The following is a 21,464-nucleotide window of genomic DNA, read 5'->3' as shown; positions in this document are numbered from 1 at the left end:
TCTGCAGGCTTCTGATTTACACACACGCGCGCAAACGCACACACACACATCAGTGTATAAATTTACTTCAGTTTTATATATATATGTATGTGTGTGTGTGTGTGTGTGTGTGTATATACTAGGTGTGATCAAAAAATACGGTGAAAATTTTTTATTAAAAAAAGTAATATGGTTACATAGAATTCGATTTAATCTCCTTCAAAGTACTGTCCTTGGCTAGCAATGCACTTATCCCAACGTTGACTCCATGACTGGAGGCATTTCTGAAAGGCGTCTTTCGGAAGGGCTTTCAGCTGCTCGGTCGTGGCCCTCTCAATGTCGGCAATGGTGTCAAAACGTTTTCCTTTAAGCACGGTTTACATTTTTGGGAAGAGCCAAAAGTCGCATGGTGCTAAATCCGGTAAGTATGGCGGATGTGGACAGACAGGAACACTTTTTTCGGCCAAAAACTTGCGAATGAGAAGCGAGGTGTGACACGGCGCGTTGTCGTGGTGAAGAAGGAAGCCATTGGTCCATTTTTCTGGTCGCTTTCTTCGTACGTCGTTTCGCTTTGAACGGATCCGTACGAGATGTTAAGGTCTTCCGATAACTCTCGAATAGTCATTCGCCTGTTTGAACGAACCATTGTTTCCACTTTTTGCACATTTTCAACTGTTTTTGGGGTTACTGGACGTCCCGCACGCTGCTCGTCTTCAACAGACTCATTTCCTTTTTTAAATCGGTCATACCACTTGTACACAGTGTTCAAAGTTACCACATTATCGCCGTACACCGATTCTAACATTTCGTGAGCTTCTTTGGCACTCTTTTGCAACTTAAATCAGAACTTAATGTTAATGCGTTGTTCAAAATCCATGATGCGCGACAGACACGATAAACACAACCTCACTCTAGCGGCTCTGGCAGCTGACTAGCAAGCTCGAACGTGTTTCAACTTGTCCCTGCCTGTCTCAGTTGATCACGCTATTGGACAAATTACAGCATATGAATGTAGCGTCGGCAGTTGCCGCTATAAAAATTCATTCACCGTATTTTTTTATCACACCTCGTATATATATACATTTATTTTTAAATTGATGAGTTTAAAAGCCAAAAGGGATTTTGGTTTCTATGGCTTTATATAGCTGAAATTTTACCCATCATTTCAATTTCTCTGGTTTTTTTTATGTGAATAGACATAAACAATATAAATCGGTTACAAACAAATTTTCGGTATGAAAATGTTGAAATTTCACACGATTGAAGTCTCAGCAGCATCTAATATTTCTTTGCTGAAATATCTTCCAGTGGGCCACGAATATTGGCTACTAATAAATTTTTGGCATTTATTGGCTGAAGATGCACTTTAAAATAAAAGAGGAAAAAATATTATATCTACTCTTCTTTTTTAATTCACACCCTCAGATTGCATTTTACCAAAAGATTTCAACGAACAGGAATTCAATTTGAAATAATTTTTCAAAAACATTACATTTTTTTTTTCAGATAAGTTGGTCACTAATATTCCAAGAAATTCTTTTCGAATTTCTAACAAGGTGGTTTCTCTTTCTCTCTTGCGGGGGAAGTTTTTATGATTTACTCGCACGGATGAATTATAACGATAATTTCGTGGAGGAAAATTTGCTTTTATATATGCGTTTAAAATTGGCTTCGTTCTAAGCGTATGTTACAAGGAGTAATGTAATTTTGTAATCTTTTAATGATTATAAAGTTGTTTTGTAATGTCATAGATCAATAAACAACCCGACTTACAATACTGTTTAATTAGAACATAATAAAATTAACTGGACTATAACAATTTTCTAATTTAAAACTTCTTTAATTATAGAAAAAAAAAGATATAATGTTATTTTTAATTAATATTTTTTTTTAAATGAGCAAGATATGCCAAAGGCGCCTAATTTTATTCATTGATAATTAGCTTCATTACGGTTCACTTGAGGGTCACCATGTTCAATAATAAAATGATAAAACCGATAATTCAATAATATTACGTGTAATATGGTTTCTCAATATAAACATATTAAGTAAAAAAAACTATTTTAAACAAACAATGTTATTTATATAATATTCTAAATTTAATCACAAAATAAAAAAAAAAAACAAAAACTATATAGTTCACCGCAAAATGGATTAATAATACCGAGTTCAATTAAGCCCAGTGTTAAAAATATCTCTCCGAGAGCCGAGTTAATTGTAGTGAAAATAAATTGAAAAATACCATATCAAAATATAATATTTCATAATTACAATCTAAAATTGTAAACGCACCAACCCGCGAAAATAATTAAAATCTATCATTTTGGTGACGGTTTCATTTCATAAGACGTGTAGAACTTTTTTGGAATTAGAAGAGGTATTCCGTTCCAGAAAGCGGTTGGATAATTTCAGTTTACCCTCATCAAAAGGAGAAAATTTTCAGGGGTTCTTAAAGTAGATGACCGAGTGGGTGAGACGGTTAAAAAGAGAACCGATTGTCAGGCTCTATTGCTACTTCTGTTGCGTTATATATTTAGTTCAAATACACAGTGTTCAAAAAGTGACGCATTTTCCCATAAGAATTACGGGAAAATGAGTAAAGTTACAATAATTATTGAAAGTGGCCTTCATTATACGATTCTCATAATTTAATACGACGTTGCATACTCTTATTGTAACGTATTTTGAGGAATTGCAGCTACACATCGTTGAATTTCGTTCTGAAATTCGGGAACGGTGTGAGGATGAGTTTTATAAGCAGCATCCTTAAGATATCCCCACAACAAAAGTCAGGATGGAATAAATCAGGAGACCGAGGGGACCACAAACCCTTCGAAATCACTTGTCCATGAAATCAACGATAGAAGAAAATCATAGTATTTTTGGCTGTATGAGCCGTAGCCCTGTCCTGCTGAACCCACGAGTACTCTAGCCGGTCTGCAGGGACAGTATTTACAAATTGTTACACCATCTGTATGTAGCGCTCACTGTTCACTGCGCCATGAAGATTCGCCAACATGATGTTGGACACCAAACACCCACTTTTTGTCCGTGCAGAGGAGACTCTTGCAGCTGATGTGGATTTTTCGTATACCAAATGCGTGAATTCTGTGCATTCACGTATCCATCAAGGTGGAAGAACCATACCTCGTCAGACCAAAACCAATAATCGAATTCGTCCCCATCAGGCGCTAGAGATTGCATGAACCACTAACAAAAAGCTACACGTTTTTCAATATCTGTAGATAACAACTCCTGAATAACACGAATTTTCTACGGATGCATTTTAACACTAGTGCAATGCCGTGTGTGGGCACTACCAACGGAGGGACCAGACTGGCTAGATGATAGAAGTCGTACAGAGTTCTTGGGACTAACAGAATATCCAGCTTGCACGCCGATCAACTTTTCTGTTATTAGCACTTTCGATCAATTATTTTTGGCTGCGTCTGTCAGAATCCCTGTCTCTTGGAACCTATCGTACAGCCGCATGATGGAAGACTTGTTTGATGCATTCACATTATATCTAATATCTTGGGAGATAATGAATATTCTCTGTTGCACTGTGTAACCCATTTTTCTTCAATTAAACTTGCAACAAAAGAAGGAATCATTCTTCCACAAGGTTACGACATTTTTTTATCGGTTTTATAGGTCGATTATTTAAAAATAAAAAAATGTATTAATAAAAATAGTAATTTATTTTATTAGAGAATATTTATACGGGCTGGGAACTGAAATAAAATGTGGAATATAGCGTAGTACAGCTGGATGATTTTGAGAATTATAAGTAACACCGCCTTAAAACTACAAAAAAATAAAAGGAAAACTTATAAAACTGCACTAAAGCCAAAAATGATGTATAACTCTGAAAGTGGCCGATTATAAAGACTCGACTGAAGAAGACTGAGCTAGTAGAAATGAGAATAATAATATAGGTAAGTGCAGCGATGGGAAAGGATAAGATAAGAAATTATTACGTTATAAAAAAGGGCGAGGTGGGATTCTACTGCAGAAATCAAAAAGAGTGTAGTCTAAGATGGTTCGGACATGGAGAACGAAGGAATTGGGAATGTGCTGAAAACAAGATTCGGAAATTGGAGGTGGTAAAGGAAAATGAAGATTCAAATTTAGATGAAAAGATACGGTAACCGAGGACCCGAGTAGGAACGGTCGAAGAAGTGAAGAAACCCGTAATAGAGAGAAACGGCAAAGATAAATTGATGTGCCATGGGGAACACCCCACGGCATGAAATAAAATCAAAATAAAGAAGAAAATAATTACTAATTTACAATTCCACTCTTTTTACTATTAATAATATATTTATTAATATTTAATAATTATTTTTGCTAAGTATAATTAATAAACATATATATTTACTTATAATTAAGAAACAGATTTATTAAGATAGACGCTAAATCTCCTCTTTATAGGAATTTCTCATAAGCCACGCTAAAAGACAGTCGATCAGTAAAATTCTTCAATCCCATTATTAATCAGTACAAAAATAGATTTTTGGTACTTAATACCTAAGGACGATTTTAAAATGTAATTAAATTACAGTGCACAAAATCAAAGGTTTAACAATTTTTTTGTTAACAAAATTTCTTTAGCGAATTATTTATACTGAACAGTAGACTAAATAAAATATATGTCTAAAGTAATATAAGCGATTTCCTTTTGTCTTCGGATCAGTAAAATACAATCGTTAAGGTACTTTAATGATACACGAAGTACTTAACTAAAAATAAGGTATGAGGGAAAAAACAAAACGTAAAAGGAGCAGCGATAATTTTTTTTAAGTTTTATATTTTTAAACGACAATACGAACAATCTTTGATTTAAATCTGAAAAACAGAAATAAATGGTGAAAACAAATCAACTCGTATATTTCAAATAGAATATTAATTGCTTAGTCACACACCTAACTAACAGATACTCCTACAAAACTGTTTCTGAAAAAACTTAATAATTTTTAAATAGGTTTTGTTAAAGCCAATTTCAAAATAGATAGTATTTACTACTTTTAGTCAATCTTACATCTACAATTTTATAACGCAATAAAAAGATATAAGCACCCTTTCTAACAAGATAGAATACTTTTTTGTTGTTACTTTTCAAAGGAAAGATATTCCAATGTGTCCGAGTGATAAGCTAATGTTCAAGAAAACGCAAATATCTTCTGCATTTGTAAAGTTCAATTTACCGAACGGTATAAGAACTTTCTACTGTATTTTACTGCATTAGCTTCAGGCTAACTGTAAAGCTATTAAATACAGTGCGGTAACTCTTCAGTGTCGTCAGTGTGTAACGATAAGATAATTAACTACGAGTAAAGCACATTCACAGGGTACTGCGACTTCTGATAGTTACCTAACAGGTTAAAGTGATTATTACTGCTAAAACACGATAGGAGAGATTTTAACCAAACGAAATGTTAAACAGTACAAACATTTTAACAAAAATGTTTTATTAATATTGTGTAATTTAATAGTATTATTAATAACTATATTAATTTACCGATAGGGGTACATTGAATAAAAGCTTATTCGTACTTTTTAAGTCAAAATTAGCTTGTAAAGTTGCAATTAATAACTACATACAAATTTAAAAGAAACGAACAAATCACAAGGAAAGTATCTATGTTAGTAAATGTATTAATTTAGATATAAGAAATTTATTTTCAAAACATTATTAATATACTTTTAATCACATAAGAATCGAATTTAGAACCCATAACGATCTAAATTTGGCACTCCTCCGTATTAAAAAAAAATTTGTTAAGAGTTACTCTTAACCAAAACGACAATCTTGACGATTATAATTTTATTTTACTGTAAAAGTTCGTCTAGGGTATTAAAGTCCTGTTCAAGAATGCACTGCGCTGTAAAGCTGTTCTAGTACAGCGTTTTTAGTTAGAAATAAAAAATTGTCCTTTCACATAAAATTTGTTTTACCTTAAAGTTTGATCTAGGTTTTATTTTAACATTAACTATTTATCGTTATCACATTTCTTAATTAAAAATATTTTATCACATCCATAACGATATGTGATGAACACTGCTGTAAATTATAAAAGTTAAACCGCACAAAAATGATCCTAGCTTTTGGATATCCGTAGTCAAACGGCGACAAAATAGGTCGCTAAAAATCTAATTCACGAAAAAAAGTTAAAACATTTGATGTGTAAAAGATCATTTTTTTTTTTTTGCTTGGGGGCGAAAAACGCTTGTGCGTTATCATCGCCCGGAAGTTTCTTTAAAAAAAAAGGTAAAGTAACTCTAAAATAATGAAACTTATAAGGTTTAAAATTAATATAAATATATAAATCATATAATAAAAATTTATTAAAACAAACGTCAAAAAAGTGAAATAAAACTATAAACTAATATCGCAGACGGAGTCTTTAAAATATAAAAGGTAAAATAATAGAAAAAAGAAACTATATAAAACTTACCTAATTCCGATATGTTGTGCAAAAGACTCCCTTCTCGCATAATAAAATTAAAGACATCGAACCAAAAAATCAAAATTTAGTAAAGGAAAAAAATTATCAAAAACTCTTCTAGCATAAAAATATAAATGATAATATTAAATTTTTTGCAGTAACCTGGTACTACGCAAAAACAGAAACATCCGGTTCAAAATTTAGTACTTTATCAATTCAGATCAGTTCTGTATTTTATCAATGAAAACAAGTGTGTATCTTTCATAACATTGTTATGAAGCCAGCTGTGCCGCTATATTCTTGCGGTCTCCTATGATACAAAATCAAACGTTCTGGTACCGGAAAATTTACCAGTACATATTGGTCGTATATACTGGTATATACATATTGGTCGTATTGTACGTATTGGTTGTGTATATACTGATCCTGTTGTGAGTTTTGTTTAGCTACTTACACAAATTCAGCATATTAATCTGTCTTCATCGTTCACTCGATTTGTTTTCTCTGTTTTTTCTGTTCTGCGTTTACGTTTTAATTCCGCTACATTTAATCTTATATCAAAACTTCTACAATTATTAGGCTTAGACAGGTATTCCAGTTTTAAATTTATTACCAAATTTTACTTACTACAACTTACTTCAATATAAATCCCGAGCCGTTAATGTGTGATCTCCAGTTAACAAGAAACTCCAGTTTCTTCCAGTGGAAATCTACCAAGGACAGAGTTTTTATTTGATACATTTAATACATTTTCTGTTCAAATTGTTTCAACCGATTTACACTTCAACACTGGTTTATAATAATATTACATTAATTTGGGTTCTAAAAATTCCGTCGACGCAAAACTAAAATAACAAATAATATCTTAAAATATGAAAGAAAATAAAAATCGTAACAGAAGAAGATTAGGCATAAACAATTTTTTTTAACAATACGGTACTTAAGTAAATCGTAAAGATAGGTACACATAAATACGTGAATCCGATTGTCGGATAAACCTAGCCGAATACTAATAGAAAACTTTAAATCGGCCGATTTTTATTTTGTAGTCATTAAAGATTATAGTCTTATAGTCTTGCCTAGAACTACGACTTTTCGATCCTACGCTGATGAAAAATAAACGACGAACTATACATAGGTGTTAGTTTCAATTTGATAATACTGAACGATTTGATAATGTTAACTGTAATATCTTATGACCGTGCAATAAGATTTTAACATAAACGAACAAGCTAACATAAACGTATTTTGCTTACTGCTGAGATCACATCAAAACAAAATTTTTGTAGTTCTGATAATACACTTACGTCTAAGTAAGATTATCTATAAAAATACAGCTTTCTTTCGTCAAAAGAATCAATAAAACGAGAAACACGTAAACGTGAAAAAACGAAGATTATGAAATTTTGAATGAAGAAACCCACATAACTTACAAATATATCTAAGAGCATGCAAGATAATTTGTGATTATTTGGGAGAATTTGATGGCTACTATATAAACAGTTTAATTCATCCGAGTTGTTTTACAGTATAATGTAACTATGAAATATCTGTAAAAGATACTAAAATTTCTAATGACTTTAATTTTTAGATACTTAAAGTGTGTTAAATTACTTTTTTTATAGATTACTCATAAATTATAAATGTTATAAATAATGAATTATTTATAACATTATTGTCTGTAATTAGGTATATTTTGTTGTTTCTTCTCTGAAACAACTAAATATACCTAATATTTTTTTCTAGTATACAAAGTTAAAATTTTTATTTTCATATCTAATAATTTCCAACAAAATTTTATTAAATTTTCAGGAATTTATTTTTTATTGGTGCGATTTAAAAAAGGAATGTTTCAAAATTTAACACTCAAAGTTTCATAAATATTATTAACGCAGAATAAACACATAAGAGCAAAGAGAAATAATATTTAGTGGTAATTATGAAAAATGTATCACGAAGATGTTAAGTAATTTATTTAAGAAGCTTCTCAGTAAATAAATTATTGAAATGAAATCTCATCGGAATTATTCAACCTAAGCTATATTTCAGGTAATTTTGTTTCTGTAGAAACAATTTTATTTCTGTAGAAGTATTTATTTCTACAGAAATGCCGTATTTAAGTAATAGTTTAAATAAATTCATATTGTTCATGATTAGCCACAAGATAATTATAAAATATATCCAGAAAATTAACTTTATATTCCTTTTTAATTTTAATATATCATAAATTACTTAACAGTATCGTACTATTACGAAGTTACAATGATGAAGAAAAATTTACTTCATTTTTATAGTTTAACCAAAGGCAAAGATCTGCTAAGTTATGTAATAACGGGAGGCCTACACAAAAAAAAAGTAGATACACGACCTTGTCCTTGATCGGTAAAAAATCCTGAAATACCACTTCCCCTAACGAATACGATTACGAAAAGTGACGCGGTGAATATAAGGATTTCGAGGAGGCTAGTAATGTGGTCATGACCTCGGTTAGCACTGGATACGAAAAGATTTTTTTATTTTTCGTTAAACAAATCCGCTACCACTCTGCGACTAGAATCGCAGAGGTAAGATAAAAAATAAACTACAAAGAGATCAACGCTTGACGTAACATGCGATGTCGACTCAGAGCTATAGGCGCTGTGCGGGGTCGGTCACACCACACCACATAACTGACTACCTGCATTCCTAACTTTATATTCTACTGTCGTTTAACAAACAAGACTATTAACACCGACTCGCCTAAAAGAATCTCAAACAACGTAAGTAAAAATTTATGACAAAACTGTGAGAAAGTATTTACATTTAGTTTATAGGAAAATAAATTAATTAGTCGAAAACCTTATTGAATCTATACGATTTGATTTGAAATATCTGTTGATTGAATTTACTTCGACATTTTAAAAGGTGTAATATGTAAATATTTTATGTTACAATCTAAATATCAAAACAAAAATATTAATAAAAAAATTACCCGAATGAAAGCCAGAATACGAAAATAACTAAAGAGGGGTACACATAAGCGTAATACGAAAATACCAGCTTGTTTAACACCTATATTCAATTGAAACCTCTCTTTCATAGAAATGTTTTTCGGTCAATTTAATTTACTTTTAAATGAAATTTACAGTCTGCATTTAAAAATTAACAGAAACAGACTCCATTCTGCAAAAAGATACCGAAAAAATTAAGCAGTTTGTGAAAAGCTGTACGGAAATTAATGTAGGCCTCAGCTGTTATAATAAACTTATTAAAAAGAATATATTATTTAGAACGCATGAGGCTAATATATTTAATTTTTCTAAGGATCCTTAATCAGAACAAATCTTGTAATCTTAAACGAAATAAAATATTTTCGTATTTGATTTGCCATACTAACTCGGACTTTTTTCCCCAAAAGAAAGGAAAAACATAACATTTGAAGTTGTATTAAACTTACTGTTCAATATTTACGTTACTTGTTAACATTAAAATATTTTTTTTTAATCTCAATTTCCTGAATTAGACTGTTTGGCCTAATTTTTATTATAATTATAACCAGGCTTATAGTGGAGCCGGAACGGCGTTCCGGCACTTTTTTCAAGCCGAGATGTGTTCCATTACTCTTTTAAATCACGTATATGATCGCCCGGTTACATCTTAAAATCACTGATTGCCTGCAAATATGAAATCTTTTTCTGGCTAATATCATGTTTTTCAACTAAAATTTTCCTTTCGTTTTCTATTTTGCTCCATTTAAAAGCTAATTCTTACAAAATTCTTCTTAAACTAATTTCACTGCTGTTAAAATTAATTATAATTTTCAATTCTTTACAGAGTTTGTTAACTGTTGGCAGGTCCCCATGTTTAACTGAAATTCATTTACAGTTCGCCTAACTACACCTTCATCAAAATCATCTAATCCGGTAACCGGTTTAGAACGTTTCTTTTTCTATTTCGTGGGGGTTCTAAACGAACATTCTGGCCCTTCGGATCGAAGTTCTATTTTTCTTTCCTTAGGCTTTGAACCTGAGTCCTGGAAATGCCACTGGCAGCAGAAGTTCTCTCTTCACACTTCTGTGTACCAATTAAATGCTTGTCGTTTTTCAATTTTAATATAGCTAAAGAATCTTTCTTCAGGAAATCATAAACGTTTTTTTACAATTTCGCCCGCCTGTCTTCGAAGTTTCACAACCTTTCACATTAAACTTAAATTCATCCATAACTATTCGCACGTGAACGAAACACTTTAAAAAGCTTGAACCATAAACCACAATAAAAAAGTTTTACAAAATATCATATACATTATTTGACTATGTAACGAAATACATGACACACGCCAAAAGAATCGTACCGAGAGCAGAACCCCAGAACTGAACTTTATGTTACTGTGCTTTGTACATAACTGTCTTTTTAATACTATTACTAACTCTCAATCGGATTTCAAAGTTTTTTATTCGTGACGTGTTCAATTATTAGCATTAAAATATCGATAAATTTTCCAATATCGATAAACTCCAAGCGTTACGCTTGGAAAAAAATCAGGCGTTGCACAACGGATACTGGAAATGTTTCCGAACATCTAACTTGGTATCGTCTCAATCATCGACAAAATTATTCGTCGGTGATTGTATAGATGAAGTATAAGGAATGAATAATTTCCAATTTTTTTTTTTTTTGACAAATTGTACCACTGTACAGTAAATCATCAAAAGACCAAAGAAAAATTACAGTGTGCAATGGAACTCGACTGATAAAAAAAAAATTATTTTTAAAATTAGGCGTGTATTTGACACGAGATGAGTTGCAAGTAGCTTTAACAATATCTTCTGTTTGGACAAACTATGAATCACTATGTCATCATTCTTATTCGGCGAGTGTAGATAAAACATAACTAAAAATGATCAATGTATGTTTAACGGACTGAAAAAAAAGATAACTTCATCTCAATTTTTGTGGAGTCTTGCACTATTACATGATATTTTATTTGAGCTGTCGCTCCTTTCAACTTCTCTTCAACAAAGAAATTTGTCTATCGTAAAAGCCGATAAAAAAAATCGTAGAACACACAAAAGAATATACAAAATATGAAAGAGAGAAAGGGAGGACCGAAAATGCTGGAAGCAGAAACCGATGTTGAAAAAATGAGTTTTAAAACAATAAAATTATATTCAAATAAGAAAATTACAACAACCAACCCGGATCAATTATTAACCAGTGTCGTTAATAATTTGGACTATAGATTATTAACAAGTATCGCTTCCGAATACATACCTCGAGACTGATGACTGGCCAGCCGAAATACCACTAGGTTTTGGTCAGCATAGTGTCGTTAATCATGCTTATTTATTTTTTATCACATCATCTGTTTTTTTTTCCGAAAACGCTCAATGCATTTAGAGAAAATCTTGGACAATCTTGATGGAAGTCACGTGCCTTCAGACTTAAAACCGTTAATACACTGTTGAAAAACAATAGCGTGTATTTCTGCGGAATGTGAAAGGGGTTTTAGTTCTATAATTTTACTGATATAAGATCGAGACTAGTTATAAAACATGTGAAAAATTTAATGTTTGTGAAACTCCACGGTCCATCGATCAAAAATTTAGGAACTGAAAAGTTGCATACAGAATGGTTACGAAATCATCAAAAGCCACTGACACACAGATGCGGGAATGCAGATTACCTGAACGTGAAGAGGATCCTGTCTAGGAACTTTTATAAGAAATTTAAATACAAGTAAGATTGTTTTTAAATTAGCAATACGATTTTCTTTTTTATGTTGTTATTTGCAAATATTAGTGCAAAACGTAATATTTATTATTTATATAATTTTTCTTGTAGTTAGAATAAAAAATCAACCAAGGATTATAAAAGACTGTCAGTAGAAATTAAATAACTTAATAGTTTTTTGGTTATTCAGTTTTATTGACAAAGAAATTTTAACGCCTTTTAGGCCTATTCTATGTGATAAAAATTATGAATTTGAATATTACAATATTTTTTAAAGTATTGCTGATTTATATAATAATAATGTTGTTTTTTTACATCCAACTACTCCAGTTTTAATACTAATAAAGAATACAAAAATAAAATGTTAAAATAAGTACTATTATTTTGTTTAATGCCTAAGATAATATTCTAACAAAAATAAAACTATTAAAAAAATAAATATTAGCTAATTTGAAAAATTTCACGAAAAAAAAATTGTAGGGGTACAAATTGATCGTTCCGGCACTTCTTTTTCAGCACTACTTCCCTGATTATAACGAATTTAAAGCACTTTATATGCAAGAATCACCTATCTATGTTGTTTTCTCTGAAAAGAATGACATTCGCTACGTAGCCTCACCTAGCGGTCAAGGTCAAGTGTATTTCGTATCAGTATATTTTTGTGGGCTTGAAATGCCGGAAAGAAACAAAATGTTCGACTCGGTGAAAAAGGTGGATGAGAAATCAATTTCATTTTCTTCTATAAGTTTGGAACGGAAAGCTTATTACTCTTGAGAACAGTTATTACATTTTCGGTGAAGTTTTTACTCGTGTTCGAGGGTTACTCGTGTTGAGATACAACAGATATTTTAGGGTCCAGATATTTTATTACATGACTCGCCTAAAAATTACACCGCATGTAAAAATCAGTTTTTAATGCCTTTTCGAATAAAATATTCGACTGTCACAATTTCCTATATTTTTTACCCAAAAACTATTTGTTAGCTAAAAAAAATAAAGTAACATATTCATGAAAAACTTATCTAAAATAACTTTCTCATAGCAAATAATGTGAAGTGAGAGAACATTTTTTGTTTTTATCTAGATATGAAAAAATTATGAATATGTAGCTAAAATTAGACTCATATTCTCAGCGGGTAGGTAGAGCTGGTGGGAGTAGATATTTAACGGAGCAGTGCAGACATATGTGAAGCAACATAACACTATTAAGCATTAATAATATTAAAAATGATAATACTGAAAATAACATCCGGGTTGAGTAACATTGTATATAACACATAAAACAGGAAATGTAATATTACGATTTTAATGAACTCTCTCATCTTCCCGACTGAAGGTTAATAGTGTAAATGATTAAAACTGATATCAGAAATAAATAATCAAAAGCGACAAATGAAGTCAACTTTGCTGCCAGCATTACATAATAATTTAAAGGAATTTTACGGATGTGACTGAATGATGTATAGTAGTCGCTTAAACCTAACATACGATAGGTAAATTTAAATTCGAATTAAACGATTAATTTTTATCGTCAAAATCACGCGTTTTCCTGGAATTAAATCGGTAAGTAATTAACCGTGATTTGATTTTGTTGATTTAATTTAAGTAAAAACGTAGACATTCCGAAAAATGTCTTTACAAAACAAATCGACAAAAATATTTATATTTACAAATAAATAAATACTGAAAAAATGTATAAATTAGAAACTAATAATTTTCGGAAAAAAAATTTGTACTTGGCAGTTAAGAATAGTGATTTTAGTTAACTGTTGTTACGATTTAGGTGTTCGGCTGCAGCATAAAGCCTACAACAATGAAATATTTACACATTTTATAGAATGCCACAAAAATATTCTATTAAGAAATTACTACTGATAAAACAACCACGTTTACAAGATATGAAAAACCGATTTTTTTAAGTAGAAAACACGAAGCAGACTTTATAAAGAAACCATAGTGCTTGACCTATGATAACAGGAATTCCAGTAGAAAATTTAAACTTCTATAACAAATACCTCTTACGAAATCTAGAATTACAATATCGTAATATTTTAATTCTACATTCTGATACTTCTGTAAAATCACTTGAAAATTCCACTCAATTCGCTAACATTCTCCCTCCTTTACCTGCACAATAAGAGATACTAAAAGAATATGAGTAAACTTTATTTATAAAGGCAAACTTTAAATTATTTGTTCTTTTCTTCTGAGATTCACTTAATGACGGCCTAATAAAATGTGAAGTGAAGAAATTAAATAATATTTTATAAAATAAAGAAAAGAAAAAAATTAATGTTGACACCACATGACTTCCTTGTACGCCTATTAAATTACATATACAATTTTTTTTTTAAATGAAAAGTACATGAAATTTTATTTCATTAATAACTTCTGATATTTTTTCATATATTTTTTTTTGTTATTACTGAATTTAATGAGATGACGTCTGATTCGAACAAAAATGGCTTCCCCTAAGACTCAAACATTTCATTAATTAAATGTTTATTTGGCTATAACTCTGGAACAAATGAAAATAAATAACACTTATGATATATCGTTGAAAAGCTCTCAATGAGGCCTTATTACTACAGTTAAGAAAATGTCCAAAATCCAGATTTTGTTTGGATTTTGGGCTTTTTTTGGACACTTTTGGTTCAGTCGATTGCAAACGTGGAGGTGCACAAATAGATGTTACAGTAGTCCTAAATCCAAAATTTCAACATCCTACGGCTAATCATTTTTGAGTTATGCAAGATACGTACGTACGTACATACATATACATATATACGTTCAGATGTCATGCCGAAACTAGTCAAAATGGATTCAGCATGGTCAAAATGGATATTTCCGTTGAAATCTGTAAACCGGAATTTTTCGCGATTACTTCGTACAAGAAAATAATAAATTTACAAAATGCATATACACCATCAAATTTTATTGGCTTACTCTATCGGCGTTATTAGTCCTATCTATGTTTAGAGTACAAACTCTAACAAACATTAGTACTGATAATACATTTTATTTAGTCGAATAAAATTACGCATATTTTTTAACAGAAAACTTATGAATCGTTATTAGATTAATAATCAGTATCATAGAATCAATAATATTGTTTCTAATAATGATCAAGGTACTAGCATTACCGTAGGCCTTAGATTGTTTCTAACACACCTCTGTACATTATTTAATTATTATTATGGTTTTACGACTCTTGAATTTAGCTATTAATTTGTGAAATAAGCTACTGAAACTAACAAAACTCTAATATTTTTAATTAGATCTCAAAGGGATTGTAATCAAACATGATATGCTATTCAACTCGTAATATATCATTCAGAAAGTAGAGACGAAATAACTAGTTATAAGTTTTTCATAGTATATGACCATTCATGTTATATAGATCTGGAAACGCTTCTTAATCCGTCCGCAAGTCAATGCCTGTTTTTTAAAATACAATATTTCACCTTCAGATTGGGTAGAGTTATCTTACGATATTTGGGTATATCTTTAAACTAAAATTTTCTACGAAATAAATTAACATAGAAATTTTATGTTCACAAATTTTCGTGTAACGGCTATTTTAATTTTTCACTTGTGAATAACTCAAGAACTAATAATATTAAATAATTAACTTTTATTTGCACTAATTTTAAGCGTTTAATTGCGAACTAAATTCAATTTCAAAAATATCTTGTTTTTGAAAATCAAATACTTCAAACTAACGAGTTGAAGTGGTAAATGTTACATAGGTTTATACTCAAAATTAAAAATGATTCCTGCTAATTTTTATCTTCTCCGGACTCAAATTTAATAGTCTCACAAGTGCCAAGCAAACTCTCATTTAGTTCACGATCAAATATTTAAAATTTTTACTATAAACATTTAATTCTTTAAGAGTAGAAGTTCTTGACCTATCCTTAAGTGAAAAATTAAGATGGCCGTTGCACTACGGTTTATAAACGTATAATGTCCACATTTATTTATTTCATAGAAAATGTTAGTTTAAAAACATATTCCACGTTTTATTAAAATAGCTCAATCCATTTTGGAGATAAAAATTTGTATTTAAAAATAGACAATGATGGACAAACGGATTAAAAGACGTTTATCTTTATAGGATTTCTTTTCTCGTACTGATGTTAGAGATACACCACCCGATTATTAAACGGATTTGTTTATACATTGTAAGCATTATTTTTCAAAATATTTGTCGTGTTACATTAATAGTAGTAATTTAAGCTTCGCGAATGTATGAAAAGGGAAATACACAATTTCCAAATTTCTTACCGAGGAACTCATTCTTTAAAAATGGAAAGATTTTTTTCAACCTCCCATCTTAAGGATAAGGTTGTACTAATCGTAGGAAAAAATGTCACATTCACTCACCTGTAAATAACAAGTGTTACCTGTTGTGATATATTCAGCTGGATACGTTAAAAAAATAAATAAATAAAGGTTTTTTTGAAAAGAAAAAAATATACGTGACCTTCTCAAGTATACGAGTAGGATAGAGTAAAGGAAATGGTATACCAGATGATCGTTAGATTTCCAAACTTAAACCTAGTCTATTATTCATGATATTGTAAATGTAATATTTTAACAATATTGCTGCCAAACCTATTGACACTGTTTTATCTTAAGTGTTTACAAATACCTAAGTAGAATTAGTATCTTTTTAATAATAACACTCACATAACAAATGACGCAGACTTCTTTTCATATACAAACATAATAATTAAATTAATTCGAAACTGGATTTTAAATAACTGTTAACGATAACATTAAATATTTTCTACTTCGGTAAACTATCTGAGTCAGGCTTTATTCTTAAAGTAATAATTATTTTTTAATCTTATAGACGCAAAAAGGATACAATATTTTAAATAAAATATTTACGAATGTCAAACGAAACTAATCGCAGAAAAACCAGTTGCCGTATTGAATCACCTTAAACTTTTTCGGTAGATAAGAAGTTAACCGCAATTTCCAACGGGTAATATCTGTAATATTCACGATATAATTATTCTTTAGGATTTTTATTTCGACATACAAGTAGTTCTTCAACAATATCTTCAGATGAACTTTATTTCTTACTTAGGCATCGCAAGATTAATATAAGTATAAATACTAACCTGCATGTTACAAATTTTAGCGGTTAATAAAAGCCGTTTCAATTTTCACCAATATTTAAATTTTTAATTATATTTTACAAATCCGAAATTTAAAAATAGTTTTTTTGGATTAATTTAGTTTATTCACCGCTTTAAATTATCCTCTAAATAATGCATTAGTTTTTAACAAGTCCCATCGGTAGCGATAAAATCACGTATTCGATTACGGTCAAAGGAGCAACATGTTTGATCGATTAACACGTATTGATGAAAAAGTCAATAATTCTGAACCTGGATTAAACAGAAATATAAATTCATCAGCAAAATATTTTTGTGAATAACTGGACTAACTCTATTTTTACAAATCCTAATACTGGTTCTTTTAGTTATCTCTTTTCTTGTTTAGCCTCCGGGAATTACGGTTCAAGTATTATTTCAGACGATGATATATATGTATGAATGTGTAAATGAAGTGTAGTCTTATACAGCCTCAGTTCGACCATTCCTGAGATGTGTGGTTGATTGAAACCCAACCACCAAAGAACACCGGTATCTACAATCTAGTATTCAAATCCGTATAAAAGTAACTGCCTTTAATAGGACTTGAACGCTGGAACTCTCGACTTCCAGATCAGCTGATTTGTGAAGACGCGTTCACCGCTAGACCAACCCGGTGGGCTTTTAGTTGTCTCTAAATACCATTAATTTAACGTTAATGAAAATTATTTCATTAAGGAAAATTTTGGGGTACATAAATTAAAATCTAATAATGTGTTAAACAAAGATGGTACACCAATATATAATACGAAAGGTAAAGTCGATAGATGGGTGGAATATATTGAAGAGTTATACGGAGGAAATGAATTAGAAAATGGTGTTATAGAGGAAGAAGAGGAAGTTGAGGAGGATGAAATGGGAGAAACAATACTGAGATCTGAATTTAAGAGAGCATTAAAAGATTTAAATGGCAGAAAGGCTCCTGGAATAGACGGAATACCTGTAGAATTACTGCGCAGTGCAGGTGAGGAAGCGATTGATAGATTATACAAACTGGTGTGTAATATTTATGAAAAAGGGGAATTTCCGTCAGACTTCAAAAAAAGTGTTATAGTCATGATACCAAAGAAAGCAGGGGCAGATAAATGTGAAGAATACAGAACAATTAGTTTAACTAGTCATGCATCAAAAATCTTAACTAGAATTTTATACAGAAGAATTGAGAGGAGAGTGGAAGAAGTGTTAGGAGAAGACCAATTTGGTTTCAGGAAAAGTATAGGGACAAGGGAAGCAATTTTAGGCCTCAGATTAATAGTAGAAGGAAGATTAAAGAAAAACAAACCAACATACTTGGCGTTTATAGACCTAGAAAAGGCTTTCGATAACGTAGATTGGAATAAAATGTTCAGCATTTTAAAAAAATTAGGGTTCAAATACAGAGATAGAAGAACAATTGCTAACATGTACAGGAACCAAACAGCAACAATAACAATTGAAGAACATAAGAAAGAAGCCCTAATAAGAAAGGGAGTCCGACAAGGATGTTCCCTATCTCCGTTACTTTTTAATCTTTACATGGAACTAGCAGTTAATGATATTAAAGAACAATTTAGATTCGGAGTAACAGTACAAGGTGAAAAGATAAAGATGCTACGTTTTGCTGATGATATAGTAATTCTAGCCGAGAGTAAAAAGGATTTAGAAGAAACAATGAATGGCATAGATGAAGTCCTACGCAAGAACTATCGCATGAAAATAAACAAGAACAAAACAAAAGTAATGAAATGTAGTAGAAATAACAAAGATGGACCACTGAATGTGAAAATAGGAGGAGAAAAGATTATGGAGGTAGAAGAATTTTGTTATTTGGGAAGTAAAATTACTAAAGATGGACGAAGCAGGAGCGATATAAAATGCCGAATAGCACAAGCTAAACGAGCCTTCAGTAAGAAATATAATTTGTTTACATCAAAAATGAATTTAAATGTCAGGAAAAGATTTTTGAAAGTGTATGTTTGGAGTGTCGCTTTATATGGAAGTGAAACTTGGACAATCGGAGTATCTGAGAAGAAAAGATTAGAAGCTTTTGAAATGTGGTGCTATAGGAGAATGTTAAAAATCAGATGGGTGGATAAAGTGACAAATGAAGAGGTATTGCGGCAAATAGATGAAGAAAGAAGCATTTGGAAGAATATAGTTAAAAGAAGAGACAGACTTATAGGCCACATACTAAGGCATCCTGGAATAGTCGCTTTAATATTGGAAGGACAGGTAGAAGGGAAAAATTGTGTAGGCAGGCCACGTTTGGAGTATGTAAAACAAATTGTTGGGGATGTAGGATGTAGAGGGTATACTGAAATGAAACGACTAGCACTAGATAGGGAATCTTGGAGAGCTGCATCAAACCAGTCAAATGACTGAAGACAAAAAAAAAAGAAAAGAAAATTATTTGAAAATTAAGTATTTTAAATTATTTACTTCTATAGCCTTTGTCGCAACTAGTTGTAATAACATATACAGTTGTTATTAAGAACGGTAGGTAGCGTTTTTTACCTTATCGGGAATATTTTCTGTGTGAAACTCCGTGTTCTCGTAACACGGGGATAAATGCTCTAACGCAAGCGTATGCTGTATTTTCATGCTAAACGGGATGGTAAAATAAACCGTTTCGGATATTTTATAAAAGACTCAAACATACTTCCACAAACACCATGGTAGTAAAAGTTTCATCAGGAAATATTGCAATTACACCTGTAATACATATCGGGAGGAAATAATTATCGAATGACTCAATTATTATGTCTAATTTCCTTCCACTTTAAACTTATAATATCGGAACGGGCTAATTCGATTCATGTCATCACTAATTCGTTGACAAAATCAGTGCTATGGCAAGAATATTTCATAGATATATAAAAAAATAAACCGAATCTTTTTTAACGATTTTTTTTGGTACCCATAAAAAAATTTAAAATTCTTATATTATACTGTATTTAAATTTCAGCCGACAATAAGTTTTTAGTGACAGATTTTTTTTAAAAATGTACCACGATACTACTAGCGTAATTTGTAATGCTCATGACCATTTAAGTCGACAATAAAAATCTGATAAGCAATAAAATTAACAAGAACATCAGTTTCCTTTTAATTTTAAGTAATTCAAAAATATATATACTTTTTTTGAAACTGAACAAATTATAATTTCATAAAAATATTTGTACATATAAATACTACAATAAACCTGCCTAGAAATTGTTCAGCTATCTTCAATACATCGATAAACATTCAAGGTTGTTAAATTTAACAACCTACTACGTATAAAAAATAAAACTTGTATTTCATCCAATATAAAAAAAAACTAGTGAGTATTTGTTACTGAATTAATTAAAAGTCAAACTTCAGTACGAGATAAAACGTATAAATATATTGCAAGTCGTAAAATTCTAAACCCAACAAAACTTTGAATTATGTCGATCGACTTACAAAATAAACTGTCTAGTTAAACGGAAAAAGTCACCCGTGTAAATGACGAAATAAAATAAAGAATTAACTTCTTAAAACTAATAATCAAAAATCATATATGAAAAAATAAGACATACCTCACTGAATTTATCCGATTCGAAACGCTGTATCAAACATGTTTTTCCGCATTTCGAGTCCCCAACTAACACAATTTTACAATCAACATCAATTAAAACACTTTCACCGTTTGTTTCAACATTTGCCGTTACATTTTTCTTTTTCCTGCTTTTAGACGCCGGCATGGCGTGTGCCATAAAAGGAATCTGACAGTGGTCGCACTAAATATTTGTATTAATATGAAAATGCACTGAATTCGAATGAACTGTTACGGCTACACAATACAGTATTAGCACACAACAAACAACAGTAACAACCTCCACCACTGCTCGCACGGTACTGGTACTAAATAGCGGAGCGAGGCCGTGGTGAGAGCGGCTGGCTGCCGGACCACAAGACAAGAGACTTCGTCAGGTTTGTTTTTCATTCATGCGGTCTGCCGACAGTACGTTGCGAGTTAGCGTAGAGTAATTCATATCTACCAGTAAATATAACTTCATTTTCCCCCATATGTCAGTGAAATGTTAAATTTTATGTATATCTCAAATATTAATTAAAGGGAATTAAATTAGATGAACTTTACGAAAGGTAAAGTTGTTTGTTTATATAATTTGTTACAAGGTGTTTATTTGTGAATGCT

General features: G+C 30.9%; 1 protein-coding gene across 1 annotated transcript in view; it reads right to left on the bottom strand.

Annotated features, from left to right (window-relative positions):
• The window catches only part of LOC142318372 (rho-related GTP-binding protein RhoN-like), a 191,479-nt gene extending 170,274 nt beyond the window's left edge, over positions 1 to 21,205 (bottom strand). Inside the window, exon 1 of the mRNA XM_075354955.1 lies at positions 20,845 to 21,205. Within this exon, the coding sequence (XP_075211070.1) occupies positions 20,845 to 21,021 (177 nt within the window). The 5' untranslated portion in view covers positions 21,022 to 21,205. The remainder of the gene's footprint in view (positions 1 to 20,844) is intronic.
• Positions 21,206 to 21,464: the final 259 nt, after the last annotated feature.

The sequence above is a fragment of the Lycorma delicatula genome, chromosome 1, assembly GCF_047948215.1.
Source record: "Lycorma delicatula isolate Av1 chromosome 1, ASM4794821v1, whole genome shotgun sequence".
In the NCBI taxonomy this organism is placed as follows: Eukaryota; Metazoa; Arthropoda; class Insecta; order Hemiptera; family Fulgoridae; genus Lycorma; species Lycorma delicatula.
This window is presented reverse-complemented; position numbering and strand designations above follow the sequence as displayed.